The sequence below is a fragment of the Globicephala melas genome, chromosome 2 (genome assembly GCF_963455315.2).
Source record: "Globicephala melas chromosome 2, mGloMel1.2, whole genome shotgun sequence".
Taxonomy (NCBI): domain Eukaryota; kingdom Metazoa; phylum Chordata; class Mammalia; order Artiodactyla; family Delphinidae; genus Globicephala; species Globicephala melas.
This window is the reverse complement of record NC_083315.2, coordinates 111,694,596-111,711,114: the sequence shown is the minus strand read 5'-3', so window position 1 is coordinate 111,711,114 and position 16,519 is coordinate 111,694,596. Positions and strand designations below refer to the sequence as shown.

At 40.7% G+C, this 16,519-nt stretch overlaps 1 protein-coding gene across 4 annotated transcripts in view; it reads right to left on the bottom strand.

Moving 5' to 3' along the window:
- The window catches only part of AKAP6 (A-kinase anchoring protein 6), a 493,560-nt gene that overhangs the window by 372,271 nt on the left and 104,770 nt on the right, over positions 1–16,519 (bottom strand). For all 4 annotated transcript variants that reach the window (XM_060294728.1, XM_060294724.1, XM_060294726.1 and 1 more), the window contains one exon: positions 5,360–5,717. In XM_060294728.1, coding sequence (XP_060150711.1) covers positions 5,360–5,683 — 324 coding nt within the window. In that variant the 5' untranslated portion in view covers positions 5,684–5,717. The remainder of the gene's footprint in view (positions 1–5,359; positions 5,718–16,519) is intronic.

Sequence of the window (16,519 nt, the reverse complement as noted above, 5' to 3'; positions counted from 1 at the left end):
GAATAGACTCCCCCAGGCAGACTCCCCAGACAAGAGGTCCAAGATTCTGAATCACACGCAGACTCTCCCTGACGGGAGAGTAATATCCCAAATGCACTTGGGCCTGATTCATCCGACACCATTGTCCTAATTCAATCCTCACCACGAAGGCTTCCTCCTGTGAATTCCAGTGCAAGCCTGCCTATGGGGAGAGAAGGCACTGACCAGAAAGATTTGGACTCATCTATCCAACCACAGATATGAACTGGTTTCCACCAAATGCCCAGCCCTTGCCCTAGGCAACAGGGATACAGTGGAGAATCAGACATTTGAGGTCCTTGGAGCTAATACAAATAAATAAATAAGGAAATTAAAGCTAGTGATAAGAACTATTACAGTAAAGGAAACTATAAACAAGACAAAAAGACGACCCTCAGAATGGGAGAAAATATTTGCAAACGAATCAACAGACAAAGGATTAATCTCAAAAATATATAAACAGCTCATGCAGCTGAATATTAAAAAAACAAACAACCCAATTCAAAAATGGGCAGAAGACCTAAATAGACATTTCTCCAAAGAAGACATACAGATGGCCAAGAGGCACATGAAAAGCTGTTCAACATCACTAATTATTAGAGAAATGCAAATCAAAACTACAATGAGGTATCACCTCACACCAGTTAGAATGGGCATCATCAGAAAATCTACAAACAACAAATGCTGGAGAGGGTGTGGAGAAAAGGGAACCCCCTTGCACTGTTGGTGGGATTGCAAATTGATACAGCCACTATGGAGAACAGTATGGAGGTTCCTTAAAGAACTAAAAATAGAATTAGCATATGACCCAGCAATCCCACTACTGGGCATATACCCAGAGAAAACCATAATTCAAAAAGACACATGCACCCCAATGTTCAGTGAAGCACTATTTACAATAGCCAGGTCATGGAAGCAACTTAAATGCCCACCGACAGACGAATGGATAAAGAAGTTGTGGTACATATATACAATGGAATATTACTCAGCCACAAAAAGGAACGAAATTGGGTCATTTGTAGAGACATGGACCTAGAGACTGTCATACAGAGTGAAGTAAGTCAGAAAGAGAAAAACAAATATCGTATATTAACGCATGTAAGTGGACTCCAGAAAAATGGTACAGATGAACCAGTTTGCAAGGCAGAAACAAAGACACAGATGTAGAGAACAAACGTATGGACACCAAGGGGTGAACACGGGGGATGCGGGGGAGAACTGGGAGATTGGGGTTGACATATATACACCAATATGTATAAAATAGATAATAAGTAAGAACCTGCTGTATAAAAAATAAATAAAAATTTAAAAAAAATCTATCAAGGCATAAAATATTTCCGTCGCCTCCCCCAAATTCTTTTATGTTGCTTTTCCTTGCTCTCATCACACTGTTCTGGTTCTTTTTAACCTCAGATTAGTCTTCCCTGTTCTAGAACCTGATATAAATGGAATGATACAGGATGTATGTACTCTTTTGCATACTTTTTGTTTTGAGTTTCAACCATGTTGTTGCAGATATCTGCAGTTCGTGCTGTTTTATTACTAAATAGCAATCCATTTGTACAAATATAACACAACTTTCTTATTTATTTTCCTCTTGAAGGATACCTGAGCTTCAGACAGTTTTTTGCTATTATTTATAAAGCTGATATGAAAATTCTTAAACAAGTCTCTATGAACATATGCTTCCTTTTTCTTGGGTAAATACCTAGGAATGGAATTTCTGAGCTTATGGAATATATATGTTTAACTTTTGAGTAACTGACAGACCTTTTTTCAAACATGGTAATAGCATTGAAGAATTTTTGCCATTAACTGAGCTGAATAATGGACTAGATGATGGCTGGGGGGAGGAGATGGGTGTTTTAAGAACAGGGGTTAGGAAGAGCTTCTTTGAGAAAGTGACATTAAATATAAAACCAGAGGGGGGAGCCCACCCTGAGCATTTTCCAAAAGCATTTCTCAACTAATTTTTTTTAAGTTATACATCAACAGGATGGCAGAGAAAACTGTGATGACAAGATTTAGAACAAGCACTGTGAAAGGGAGTCTGAGGCGTGTAGACGAGTTAGGTAAGGGTAGCTCCTTTTATGTGCTTGCCTCTCACGGAGCAGAGCACAGGCCCCTCCTCGCTCCCAACCCCTGCTCAGCCTTCTCCCAGGTTTGTGCCTCCAGATATTAGAACTTGGCTGCGCCGCTGGCCGACTGCTTGATGAGGATCCAGAATCTGCGAGGCAAAGCTAGAGCTAGGCAGAGGCAACAGGAAAAGCTGTGAGGCAAGAACTAGACTAACATTTCTTTTGAACTTTCAATCCGCTTGGAGCTTTATAAACAAGGGGAAAGTAACAGGAGACACGGCAAGAGAAGCAGGCAGGGGCAGAACCACAGGAAGAGGTTTGGGTTTTATTGTAAGCCAACAGGAAGCAAGGGAGTTACATGACTGGATTTACATTTTTAAAAGACCCCACTGGCTGCTGTGTAGAGAATAAACTGCAGGGTAGTAGAAGAGGCTCTAAAAGTAGCCCAGGCAAGCAGTGATGTGGCTTGACTAGGGTGGCAGCAGTAGCATAGGGGAGAAGTGAATGGATTTAGGGCATATTTTGGAGATGGATCCCCAGGACTTGTTAATAGACATATATGTGGGGCATGGAATCACACTTCGGCTTGGCAAAAAAGTGGTGCCTTTTACTGAAATTGGGAAGATGGGGTCGGGGAGGCATTCAGGGCTTTTCAATGGGCATATCAGTTTGAGATGCTCACTAGAGATACAAGATGTCTCTTAGGCAGTTGGGGCTCCTGGGAGAACACTGGGATGGATATATAAATTTAGAAATTATGTGCGCCTAGATGGTCCTTAAAGCCATGGCATTCCCATCCCTGCGATGGTTATTTTTCATAGTAAATTAATAAACTGAATAATTCACCAAGGCATGCAGCCAAGCGGGGATGCCCCATCGGAGATAGCTGGCCTTTCCCCGGCTGGGCCTGCCCCTCTGCTTTGCCATACACCTAACTTAAGAGCTGCTTCTACAAGGTTGTTTTGTTGTTGTTTTGATTCCACACATAAAATTCTGTGACCCAGTTCCCCTTTATTCTTGTGGATCAGTGTGGAAATCTGAAGAACTGACATGTATTTAAAATCTTTTTTTTTTAATGTATCAAAGTGCTTATTTGGTTAAATTAAAAAATGTTACGCAAATAAAGGGAAAACTTAAATAAGCAGATTAGGAGACCCTAAACCCTTGTTAACAAGGCCATAGCTCACTGACCAGAGCTTGTCGACTTTGGCCTCAATGTGGAAGGGCTCTATTATTATAGAATATTCTAGAACATTCAGAGAATGTTGGTTAAGTCACTTGATGAAATAAGCATCAAAAAAGGAATGATAGAAATCCTAGAATTAAATTAACATACGACAATTTCACTTCATCCCTTTAGCTGCTATTGATGAACTACTATGTGACTACTGTGCTGACTTCCTGCCCTCCTGGGGCTCCTTTCTCAGCAGGGGAGACAGACCACACTGTGGGACAGAGCTGAACGGAGGCAGTGAGATGCCTTTTGAGTGAGGTGAGAAGGTGACAGGCAGTTCCAATGAGAAAAAGAAGCAAATTGCCCCACAGGGGATTTCTCAACACTAAACATAATCCCGGTTGACTGTACAAAAACGTTTACATTCCTATTTGGAATTAAAATTTAAGTTTTCACTTAAGTACTATATTGATGTAATTAAATGAAGTTAGTTGACACACTGTTTTCAGGTGCCCTTAGCATTTTTAGTGGAATCTTCTAAAGATATTTCCATTCCCCCCATTCTCCTTTATCGTTTACCACCTTTTCTGTGTAGATTTGAAAGATTTTAGAGAGCAACAGTCATCTTTCCTTGCAAACCCAATCCTGTATTTCTTTTAGGGAGCTACATAAGTAAGTGCAACATTAGAGGGAATGGAGGAGGGGGTGGGGTGCTGCGGAGCCCCCTGACTCCCATCTCACTGCAACCCGGAGAAGCTGGGGAGCTGCTCCTCTGATTAAAGGGACTGTGCTGCAGGAACTGAGAGACACAACTCCCTGCTGCCACGGTGGGGAAACCAGTCGGGCTGGCATTCCGTTAAAGCTCCGTCTGTTAAAGCGGGCTCCTAGCCACCTCTGATACCTTTCATGCTTGCTCCTTCCCAAGAACCCGAAGAAAGAAGGCCACCCAGGCCTGCTCAACCTGGGAGAAGCCCAGCCACCTTGGCATTCTGGCCCTTTTGTTTTTTCTCTCTCTCTTCAACCCCCTCCTTCCCTTTCTTGGACACTCTCTCTCATGGGGCGGCTGGGCCCAGGATCTGCTGAACCAGCCTGGGAAGGCTAAGCCAGCTCTGCTCCAGGCTTTGGGGCACATAACGCTCTCTTAATTGTCCTTTCCTCTCACGCTGATGGCTGCATCTTATGTCATTTAAGTATTAAGATGCAAGAATCTGTTTGGTCTTTGGTTTCAGATCATTTAAAATGAACCAGCTGAGGTAGAGGAATTCTCCTTAGTATCTCATCTAACTGACTAGAAATTAACATTGGGGTTTGGGGCCAATGTCCTAATTGGTTATAAATCTGCCCTGCTTTGCCCACCATTGACCTGAGCATGTATTTCCCTCGGGGACCCGGAAGAGAGGAGTGGCTATGGCAGGGCAAGATTCACGGTATTTTGGGGTTCCTAGGCCAAAATCTCTATTAATAGCACTCTTTACTAGCATCTCCATCTCATTATTATCAACGGTCAGGCTTTTTAACGGCTCTCTAAAAGTCACACACATTTTTTTAATGTCTAAACTTTAGATGAGCTGTTATAAAAGCACCTTCGTTCTGCATGATGTATTGTACCTTTTAGAATGTACTCATTCTAAAAGGAGAACACCGCCCTTCTCCATCATGCGAGAACCCACTGTTTGCCACAAAGGCAGCATCAACTTCAACAGAAGTTAGTAATCACATACATATACAATCACTGCTCAGTTTGATTTTTTACCTATGAGAGTCTTTGTTAAACCTTTTGTAATAAATATTTTTATTCTTTACTACTGATTTCTATGACATTGCGCAAAAATGCCACCCCCCCCCATTTTTCCTCGCTTCTCCGCATTATCCCCTGGGGTCAGTTTTATTCTAGATGTTTAGCCCACAAAGTAAAACGAGGAAAGAATTCCACCCATGTTTATCTACAAAAATAATGGTTTCAAACCTGTTATTCTGTTTTTCTTCTTGGATGCTTTCTCCTTGAGAATTACAGAACTCAGGCTCTAGGCACTACAGCCACCTTCAGACTTCTGTCTGGAATGGACCTGAGCCCAGAGACTTTCCTTACCTTTAGTTGAACTAGATGCACATCCACATGCTTGCTGTCCGAGTCCTGCTGGACTGAATAGGTTAGGTCTCGGACCCTCTCTGAGGTCATCCGGAGCCAGGTCTCAATTTCAGGTAAGTGGAGGACAATCTTCCAGTCGGCCCCTGTATGCAGTGGGGGTGGCTTTTCGTACTGCTGGTCAGAATCCATGTCTTTCATTGCCTCTTCTCCCTCACCCTGCTCCACAGTGGGTGTCAAGTTGATGGCCATGGGTGAAGCATCAGTAGCCATGGGATCCAGGTCCTGTGACCTCAGAGGGGAAAGTGTCACGCTCATGGTTAACATGGAGAAGTCTAAGCCTTACTTCTTTCCAAAACAGCTGAAAGGCAAAAGGAAAAAAGAGAGCAAAAGTCAGACAAGATTCCCAAATAAAGGAATGGTACTTCACAGAAGAAGCAAGATTTCTAAATTAAGCCAAGTTTCTAAATTAAGAAACCATAGCTCATAACAAAAACAGAAAGAGGTGTTTTGAGTTTCTACCAACTAGACCCAAGACCCAGCATTTATCCAGCGATTTCTAAGCTATTGGAAGCATCCTTCCTATACTTGTTCAATAGGAACACAAAACGGTGTGGTACTGCCTATCCCAACATCCATTCTCACCTCATTCCTTAATAACAAATTCCTGATTTTCAGTTGTGCATGTTCCTGCCAAGAATTTAAAACTACATTCCCTATCTCCATCGGAGCTCACTGTGGTCATGTGGCTAAGTTCTGACCAATGAAGTGTATGGTTTCTTTTTAAGATAAAGTTGATTAGTTTACTAATGATCTAGCTATGTAATTTATCTTTCTTCTGTAACCAGTCTGATATAAAATAACAACTTTTAGGATCTTGTACTTTGAACACTTTAAATAGACATTATTTTTAGTTTCAAGAGAAAGTTCTTCAAGGCAATGGGTTTCTTTTCCTTTTCTAAGTCTTTTTCTAGTTCTATACATTCAAGTTAGTTTATAACCCCATTCTTCCAAAGATGAAAGGCGGCTGATCAAAATATGAAATTAAATGTGATTGTCAGAAAGTAGTTATATTTCTTTATATTCTTAAGATTAACTTAATAACAAAAACAAAATTATTTTACCTACAAACGTGGAAGGGAAAAGTCAAGAATGCTCCCAGTTTGACTAGGAATATGTAACCTTCCACACAGGAATGAGCACAGGGAATAAAAAGACTTGTTGAATTGACAAAAGCCTTAAGAATAAGTTATTCTCATGATATATTATTTCAGAAGCCTTCTAATGCTGTAGCATACTGCCTCTCCCCCGATTTCTTGAGCATTTTATTTTTAAATTAAATGATAAGGGGGTTTACAGATGAATTTTTGAAAACAAAGTTATTTGCAAAGAGCAAAATATTATGTCAAAGGTAAGTTTATCACTTTGGTACCTGCCTTAGAGAATGGTTTTAGGCTTCAACAGCTTTCTACACCTGATTGCAAGAGGGGGAAATCCACACCCCACATTTTTAACCACCCTTGCATACAGTCTTTAAAATAACAATAATACTAGACTTGACTATTTTTTGGAACCAATTAGAAGATATCAAAATTTCACTGGGAGGGATGAAGCTCCAGGAAGAGTGAGCTACCACACTACTTCTTAATAAACCATACCCTAGTCTCAGTCTCTGATTCTGATTTCCAGAAGCACTTTAAAAATTTTAATCAATTCACTGCCTTCTGGGGTGGTGAATCACTATTTAGAATCACTGTCCCAGAGAAGGAATCTGATACACAAAGGTTAATAAAGGTTTTTAATGCAAGGTCAAAGAACTAGTAATGAAGAAGTCACTGGTGTCACAGTGGTTCCCTCTTCTAAGAAACCAGACTCAAGCAAACCAGAAAACTAAGTGCCAGGCCAGTGTGAAATGAACCGTTTCACCTTCACCCACACACTCACTCGCTCCAAGCCCCTACCTAAGAGCCCTGTACAACTGTAAAACAATGCTTGGTCATTGTGCTTTCTCTGAAACCCCTAAATCGAGGCAAGGCCTCCTCTGAAATACATATCTTACTGTAAACTAAAGAACATACCAAAGAATTGGCTCAATGTAATTTATATCCCAACATACACTTCTATATATACTATCAGGCTGTGCACCAGGCAGGCACAGTGCAGTTTTGTGTGGTTTGGAGCAAGATGCTCCACGTTTGCGGGTCTCAGTTTCCTCATCTGTAAAATGACAAAATTGGACTAAATGATCAATAAGATTCCATCTGACCATGAGAATCTGTAATTACCTAGGGTTATTTATCCAGAGATTTCTAAGCTCTAGGGTTATTTATCCAGAGATTTCTAAGCTATTAGAAGCATCCTACCTATACTGAGAGCTATGTAGATACTAAAGGATGGACCTCCATTTCACCAAGCAGGCAAACGGCATCAATATTTGTCCTACTTAATGGAAAGAAATAAATTATTACCATGCAAACACATTTTGTAAATCATTATTTACACATTATATGTTGCTAATTCTTTCCAGAGGAATAAATATGGGAGATTCTTCCCTCTGGGAGTTTGCACTTAAGACTTAACACAGATGTGGTTATATATGCAAAGGACAAATAGAATAAAATAAAAACATTAAACAAAAATGTAGTTGGTGTGGGCTTCCCTGGTGGCACAATGGTAGAGAGTCCGCCTGCCGATGCAGGGGACACGGGTTCGTGCCCCAGTCCGGGAGGATCCCGCATGCCGCGGAGCGGCTGGGCCCGTGAGCCATGGCTGCTGGGCCTGCGCGTCCGGAGCCTGTGCTCCACAACGGGAGAGGCCTTAGCAGTGAGAGGCCCGCGTACCGCAAAAAAAAAAAAAAAAAAAAAAATGTAGCTGGTGTGCATCACACATGAGTAAAGGGCAAGGAAACCTTATATTCAAGCTGCCAAGGCAAAAGTTACCTGCATCTACAAAATTTCAACCTGCATGTGATGTTTCCATATTTAGCTGATCAGACTGTAAACAAGAGAATTTCCATAACACAAAACAGTGAAGCAAAGCAAGGCTTTACTCAAGTTTTATTTCAACTTCTGTCTATTTACTTTCCTTCACATACAGCTTTGTCCCTGGGGAAGGAATACCGTATGTGTCATAACAGCATAGCAAGCCCAGGAAGTGGCATAAAATTGATTAATTACTTATTTTCATGGAAACTAATTACTATAAACATTTAATTTTCAATTCCAGTAGTTCACATTTAGATGTACCACCCATGGATAACCAACCTGTATTTCTGATTTTCACAAAAGCACGTCTGATTTCCAAGATAAATTTATACTTTAAAGGAAAACTGCCTCATATTGTAGAGATCTACAATAACAATCTTTGTGTGTATTTTTCCTGCCCTTATCATGACTATTCAAGCTTGCTTTCCCATCAAATTAATTACTCCATTTGAATATGCAAACAAATAGTAGGAAATTCAACACAACTCTATATATCTTCTAAATTCTAAGTTTTCTATTTTTTTTTTTATGCAAGGATCCATGCAATAAGATTCCTTTCTAGTCACAGAGAAATTTGAAAAAAAAAAAAAGCCAGTAGACAACAACTTCTGACAATGCAAATGAAGCACTGACTCAAGTACATACAGATACACATGCAGTTATATCTCTGGCTGCAAAGCTGCATGAGAGGAGGGAACAACCAGCTTTCTGGAACCCAATGACCTCCTGTTCTCCACCCACCCCTCTGCCCCCATCAAATGCTTATCTGTGGCCACGTTTCCAGCATTAGAGATAATACCACCTTGAACCCAGCTGCTGTTAAAAATAACACAGATCAAATCCTTTCCTTTCCACAAACCCAAAGAAGATTCAACATTTAAGGTGCAAAAGCCAAAAGCAGTAAAGATTTTAAAGGTTTTTTTTAAAAAATTTGTGCTAAGGCTTTTCTCACCACACTCTATCATCCTACAGAAACAGAAGAAACATACCATGGCTTGCTTACTAACCAAGGACTGGTGCTGCTACCTCCCTGACAGTCCACAAATTTTCAGTCGAAACCTGACATTAGCAGAATACATTCAATTTGAATAAGACATTTAAATCAGGAGCATGCTCTTCGACCAAACTAGGAAGCAAAAAATGCAGCTACACACCCATCAAAACTGCCCACCTCTTTCTCCCTTCTCTTGTGATTGTCTCTCTTAAATAAAAGGACGGAAAAGCTGGAAATCAGCTGACTGTACTCACTGTAAATGCTTTTGTCCCTAAAGGTCCTTCAGGATTAAGTGCCTGGCTCCTCCTCCTCTCGCCCCCTCGGGTTCTCTTCTTGTAGCCAAACAAGATAAAGGCCGGTATCAGGGCTGCTTCATGCCAGCAGGACACTGGTGAGTCTGTAAGGCACCAGCTTCAAATGCCCTTAGTGGCCTAAATCTCTTGCAAAGAGAGGGCTACTACACTGTCCCTATTTGGAAGCTAATCTATAAGCTCCAGGCTTGTGAGGTTATAGGCTGGGCTTTTGCAGCGGTGATAAGTGAGTTGAGAAAAAGGAGACAGTTGCCAAAACAAGGATCACTATGGAAAAGAGTATTTGGGTAGACAGAGCACAGCCAGGCACGGTTCAGAAGAACCAAGACTGTATACCCCAAGACTGAGCAAATCCTAAAGCAGGATAAATTTTAAAGTGTATAAATAAATTAATAGTACTATAGTAACAAAACCAGCTGACAAAGTCAATCTGAGCTAAATGCATTCAAGCCCTCTCTCTTTTCTTAGGAAGAAACTGTTCTTTCCAAACAAGAGCATCTTCACGTGTATAGTTTGAGAGGTAGTCTTATCATCATGTAACTCACCCCCAAACCTAAATACTTACTCTCAATCTTTCTGTGCTCTGCTTACTGCCCCCAAAATGAGAGACTAAAGCATAATTCAGGCCAAATTAACGAATCTGCTTGCTACAAAGGACATGTTACCAAACTGGGGTAGAGAAAATTAAGTTAGGCATCACTAAGTGTGCTTTTTTCTCTTGCTTCTTTTTTTTCTTTCATATTCTCATAATCATTCTTCACAGAACCTATTCAAAGAGACTGAATTTTGAAAGGGAAAGAAAAGTTCCAGGGGAATGTTTTGAATTTTGTCTCTGGCTAGCTCTCATGCTTTGACTGCATTAAGGAAAAATAAATGAACTCAAGAGGTGAACCCTATATCCGATTCCAGGACTCTAGAATCGGGCTCTACAAAAAAAACCCCACAAAAACAAGCTTAATAAATTGCTTAATTAAATGTCGCAGTCTACCCAGATGAATGAGGCTCTAATTCATCACCTAGTTTTAAATCTTGCTGTCTGTCTCACTCTCTGGCCTCTTGTGAGGTCAAGAGTTGGGAAACTTTAAATGGCTTTAAGCTTTTTAAGAGGAGAGCCGAAGAATTCCTACAAAATATTAAGTTAAATCTGTACTTAAGGGAAAAAAGAGTGAGTGTCTTTTGTAAGATGCTCTAAGGAAGTTTCCATAATCACCGATTCCTCCTTCTCCTTGGCCCTCTTCTCCTCCCAGCCCCACACCCTCCAGCACTCATCTGGAGTAACACTGATAAACGAGATCACTGTGGTAACCCCAGATTAGGCTCACTTTCTAATCCTCCTGCCGTAACAGAGCAGCCTGCAAGTGGATGTCAGTGAGAAGAAAAATCTCAAGCTTTAAGTGTACAGGCTTGGGGAGCAGGAAAGGGAGTGAACACAGCACGTAAATACAGGGGCCCAGACAGATTTCTACAATTTAAAAGACCCTGGTGTTATCACTGATGTTCCCCCCAACACTTTTCCCCTTTACTATATCCTTTTGTATGGCTGTCCCCTCAGGCAAATGGCTGATTACATCTGGTTAATCACACAGAGACCATGCACCCTCTCCTGGGTCTCTCCTCAATCACTGCTAACTCCCTTGCCCAGAGCATAGGGTCTTCTGTCACCCATAACACACTTCATCAATCATCTTCCTTGCTCAAGCCGTCCGTCCTCCTACTACGCGCCCCCACCCTGCATTATTCAGATCCTTCTCCTGTGGCGTGGACACCCAGATTGACTCAGTTAGTCATCACACCTCCCATGTCTTCCTTCCACCACTACAGTGGTCAGCTGCTGTCACTCAGAGATTCATTTGGCTGCATCACCTCACTTGGGGTAGATTTGTAAAAATAATACATAATTTATACAGTTGTTACTTTTGTCAATGCTATTGATACAAAGAAAATGAAACAAGATTCATTTCAAATCAACTGACATTACTGAGAATCAACTATATATAAGGTATTATGTATATCTATGACTCATCAGATTTACTTTCAAGGAAATTATAATTTAATGGGGACAATTTCCCTCCGTCTACTCTCCCCTAACACACACACACACACACACACACACACACACACATCTACTGATACCTATTACATAGGCAGGATGTGGGCAAAGCCCTGTGAGGCCCCAGTGGAATGGCATTAATCCGGGATGGAGGAAAGATAAGGAAGAACCTTTACTGAAGAAGGAAATATTTGAGATGAGCTTGTAAAAATGGCTATGATTGGGCTTCCCTGGTGGCGCAGTGGTTGAGAGTCCGCCTGCCGATGCAGGGGACACGGGTTCGTGCCCGGTCCAGGAAGATCCCACGTGCCGCGGAGCGGCTGGGCCCGTGAACCATGGCCGCTGAGCCTGCGCGTCCGGAGCCTGTGCTCCGCAACAGGAGAGGCCACAACAGTGAGAGGCCCGCGTACTGCCAAAAACAAAACAAAACAAAAAAATGGCTACGATTTAGATGGGCAGAAAGAGAAGGGAGATGGGGAAAGAATTCCAGGCTGGGAGAAATACATGGACAAAGATACCAAGAAGTTGGGAGAATCAGCAAATAATTCAGTGTTGAGAGGAATTGGGAGCTTGATGGGAACCGGGAACCGGAAACAGATAAGGCTATAAGGTAAATTGCAGCCATGTTATAAGAGGGCTTTGAACACCAAACTATGGAGGTTGGAATGAGTCTCACAGGGATCAGGAACTCTAAAAAGACTGCAAAAGAAGAGAAATAAAATTACAGTTGTTTGCTAGAATGAGACAGAAAAATCAATATACAAACTTTTATTTACCAAGAAAATGAAATGAGAAATCAGCATTATGAGAGAATCAGCATCTTCTTTTCCAGGCAGACTTCATCAATATAAAATGTAAGGTTAAAAACTTCTTTATAGCCCATAAAAAAACAGGAAGAGAGACTGATTCAGATCTAGAAGTCTGACTTTTAGATCAGAGTGATTAAAGGAGTTCTGTGCTCTGTTCTACCTACTCCATTAAATATAAAAAGAGTTCTCCATTTTTAGCTCTCCATTAACCCTAGCATCATAGATTTGAAGTGGAAAAAATTTTAGGATCATTTTATGCAATGTTTTTTCTTATTCTAAAAAGTTTTAATTAATTAAAAAGTAATATATATTAATTCAAACATTGTAAAAATAGATAACACTGAAGTTAAAAGATCCTCCTCTATCCCAACATTCTCATCCCCAGTCAATAAGTGATAAGGGGCTATTTAGCTTTTGTGCCCTCAATATGTAAAGTAGAAAGGAAATGAGCCCTAAAAGAAAAGTTGTCTTTAAAGATTCTGAAGCCTAAATTCGTTGGTTATCTCTACTAAAGAAGCAATATAGAAGTGTTTGCTAATGCAGTGTTTATTTACCAGGTATTAATAGGTATTCTACAAAAAGTTGCCCCTGACAAATAAATTGAGAGTGCTAGGCAACTTCGGGGAAGAGACAGCCAACTGAATATATGTGTCTAATTTGGCTCCCTCCAGAAACCTCACTAACACTACTGCAGAGTAGTTTTAGTTTGAAATTTGTTTTTGTTTTTTTTTTTAAGTATAAACACTCAAGAATGGGAGGAAAAATAGTAATATTTTTGGAAGCTGAAAATCAGATGAACGAGTGATAAATGCCTTAGCCAACCCAAGAAAACAAAATCCTAAACTAATGGCACAGAGAGCAAAGAACCAACCTGATTTTACTTCAGAATTCTTCAAGTATTTTGAAATTGCTGGAACAAGATACCTCTGGAACTGGAGATGGAAAAGTATGTAGTGAAAAATTAACTTTACCCAAAAAAAAGTCTGGCCTTTGTTCCAACTCCTAAGAGGTAACCTCTAAACTTTCAGAATTTCCTGAGTGATAGGATTATTTTTGTTGTTCATGGTGGGCCCCTCAGATGACACCTAATAGTCTATACTAACAAGGTGATGCATGATGGGGGCTAGCCAGACAGAAAGACCATTCATGTTATTAGAGGGTTGGGGCTTTGAGCAACCACATGGGCAAAGATTCAATCATTCATGTCTAAGTAATGAAGCCCCAATAAGAACTAGGACACTGAAGCTCAAGCAAACTTCCAAAGTTGGCAATACCCCATGAGTATTGTCACACACCAAGGGCAAGAGGTAGTGCATCCCTAAGGACATGGAAGCTTTGTGTTGGGAAACTTCTCAGTCCCAGATTCCACCCTATGTGTTTCTTCCTTTGGCTGGTTCTGATTTGTACCCTTTTGGTATAATAAAACTACAATTATAAGTATAGCACTTTCCTGAGCTCTGTGAGTTGATTTATCAAATTATCAAATCTGAAGGAATCTGTGAGAACCTCCAAATTTATCATTAGCTAGTCTCATGTGAGGACAGCCCTGGAGACCCCTGAACTTGAAGCTGGTGTCAGAAGTCTTGGGCAAACTAGACAGTCTTGGAGAACTGTACCCTTAACCTCAAGTTTGGCCTAACTCTGGGTAAAGGGGCAATGACACATTGAGAAGATTAATTCTAATTTAAAAATGTTTAGAAGCAGTTAGAATTCTAGGTCTTTCCTTATTCTGTGTTGCTGGGTAGGTGTACCCACTCCAATTCTAGAGCTTTATTCTCCAGAAAGAATCAATCAAAGGGTCTCTGGACTTAGGGACTCTGGGCAGTTGAGTATAGAGTTACCTTGAAAATAGGTGAATTAAGTTAACATAGGCATTCTGAGTGCTGAGACCACTCCCAGCCCCCTTCCACAACTTGACTCTCCTAAGCTTTTATCCTCCAGTTAGCAGACTAGAGACCACCCCCCTCCCAAGAAGATCTGATCAGTCCAAGAAGACATGATACTGAAAATTGGCACATCCAGATCACCCTACAATGACATTCAGTCAATAGGCCTACCCACACACTCAGAGCATTCAATCAGCTTTCTAGTCTCCTACTCTTAAATATGATCAGGCAGTCAAGGATTAGCAGAGATTAAGGGAAAACTCTAATTTGGATAACAGGCCCAAAGGAAGCAAACAAAAAACCTCAACCTAGAGGAAAGATTATGCAAGGAGAAGATGATTTTGGTGAAAAAGAAAAATTATCAGAGATAAGCTATTGTATCCATGAAACAAGAACAGAATTTTATTTTTTAAAAGAAATATTTATAGAACAAAAAAAAATTTGGCAAAATAAAAACATGATTGCCAAAAGGGAAATCTCATTACAATGGCTGAAAATAAAGTTGAGGAAATCTCACAGAAAGTAAAGAAAAAGATAAATAGACAAAAATTAGGAGAGAAAGATAATTAGTGACCAATCCAGGAGGTCTAACACCTGAAGAACAGGAGTCCCTGAAGGCAAAAGGGAAGAGAAAGGAAAATATCATTAATAAAATCTTTTGAGAAGTGAAGGACGTGAGTCTCTACATTAAAAAGACCCATCTAGTGTATGAAAATAGACTCACACTAAGGCATTTTATTGAAATCCCAGAATATTAGGAAGATAAGATTTGGGTTAGAGTTAGAGGTATATACAAAGAATTATAAATTAGATTGCTTTGGATTTCTCAACAGCAACTGTGATACTGTGATTTATAATAAAAATATATATTTGGTCTTTGTCCCCATTTCTGGCACACAGTGCCTAAAGCTCTTGGAAAGTCCAAAGCACAAAAGCAATGAGAGCATCTTTTGTTATAGTATTTGTTCTTTTGTCCTCAGTTCCTGAAATAGCTCCAGAGCCATGATGGTGAAAGGAGTCTTGTTATTCTTATAAGTCCCTTTCAACCACACCTGAGTTTATGTTAATGAGGTGACTTTCAGAAGGGACGAGGGCTGATTGCCAGGGAAACCAACCATGATTAGGAGGTTGGAACTTTTGGTCCCACCCCCCAACCTCTGGGGAGAAGAGTGAGGCTGGAGGTTGAATCAGTCACCAATGCCAATGATTTAATTAATCATGCCTGTGCAATAAAGCCCCCATAAAAACCCAAAAGGACAGGCTGTGGAGAGCCACAAGATTGATGAACGAGAATGCATCCACATTCTGGGTAGGTGGTATGTCCCAAACTCCACAGACAGAAGCTTCTATGCTCGGGACCCTTCTGGACACTGCCCTATATACCTCTTTATCTGATTATTCATTCGTATCCTTTAATATCCTTTGTAACAAACTGGTAATCTAGTAAGTAACCTGTTCTCCTCAGTTCTGTGAGTAGCTCTAATAAATTAATCGAAACTGAGGAGGGGTCATGGGAACCTGAGGAGGGGGGTGATTTACAGCCAGTCAGTCATATCCACAGGAAACAATCTGGATTTGCAATTGGTACCTGAAGTGGGTAGGGAGAGGGGGGAAGTCCTGTGGGACTGAGCCCTTAACAGGTGGGATCTGACACTATTTTCAGGCAGACAGTTAAATTATAGGACACCAAGCTGGTATCACTGAGTCGCTTGGTGTGGGGAAAACCATCACACATTTGGTGATCAGAAATGCCAAAAGTGAAGAAGAGTACTGAGAGCGGAAGAGACAGACAGGAGTGTGACCTTCCATAAGAGCAACACTGGAAGCTAAAAGACAATTGTTTTCCTCGAGAAGGAAAAAGAGGGGACTTCCCTGGCAGTCTTCCCACTGCAGAGGGCATGGGTTCGATCCCTGATGAAGGAAGTAAGATCCCTGCATGCCGCAAGGTATGGCCAAAAAAATTTTTTTTAATTTTTAAAAAGGAAGGAAAAAGAACTCTAGCATATAATTGTATACTGAGAATAATATAGTTTGATAAAAAATCAAATGTGAGGATAGAATAAGAGATTATTTTCCAGACATTTTCTCAAGAGATACCAGTCTCTTTGGTAGATACTCTACCAAAATAA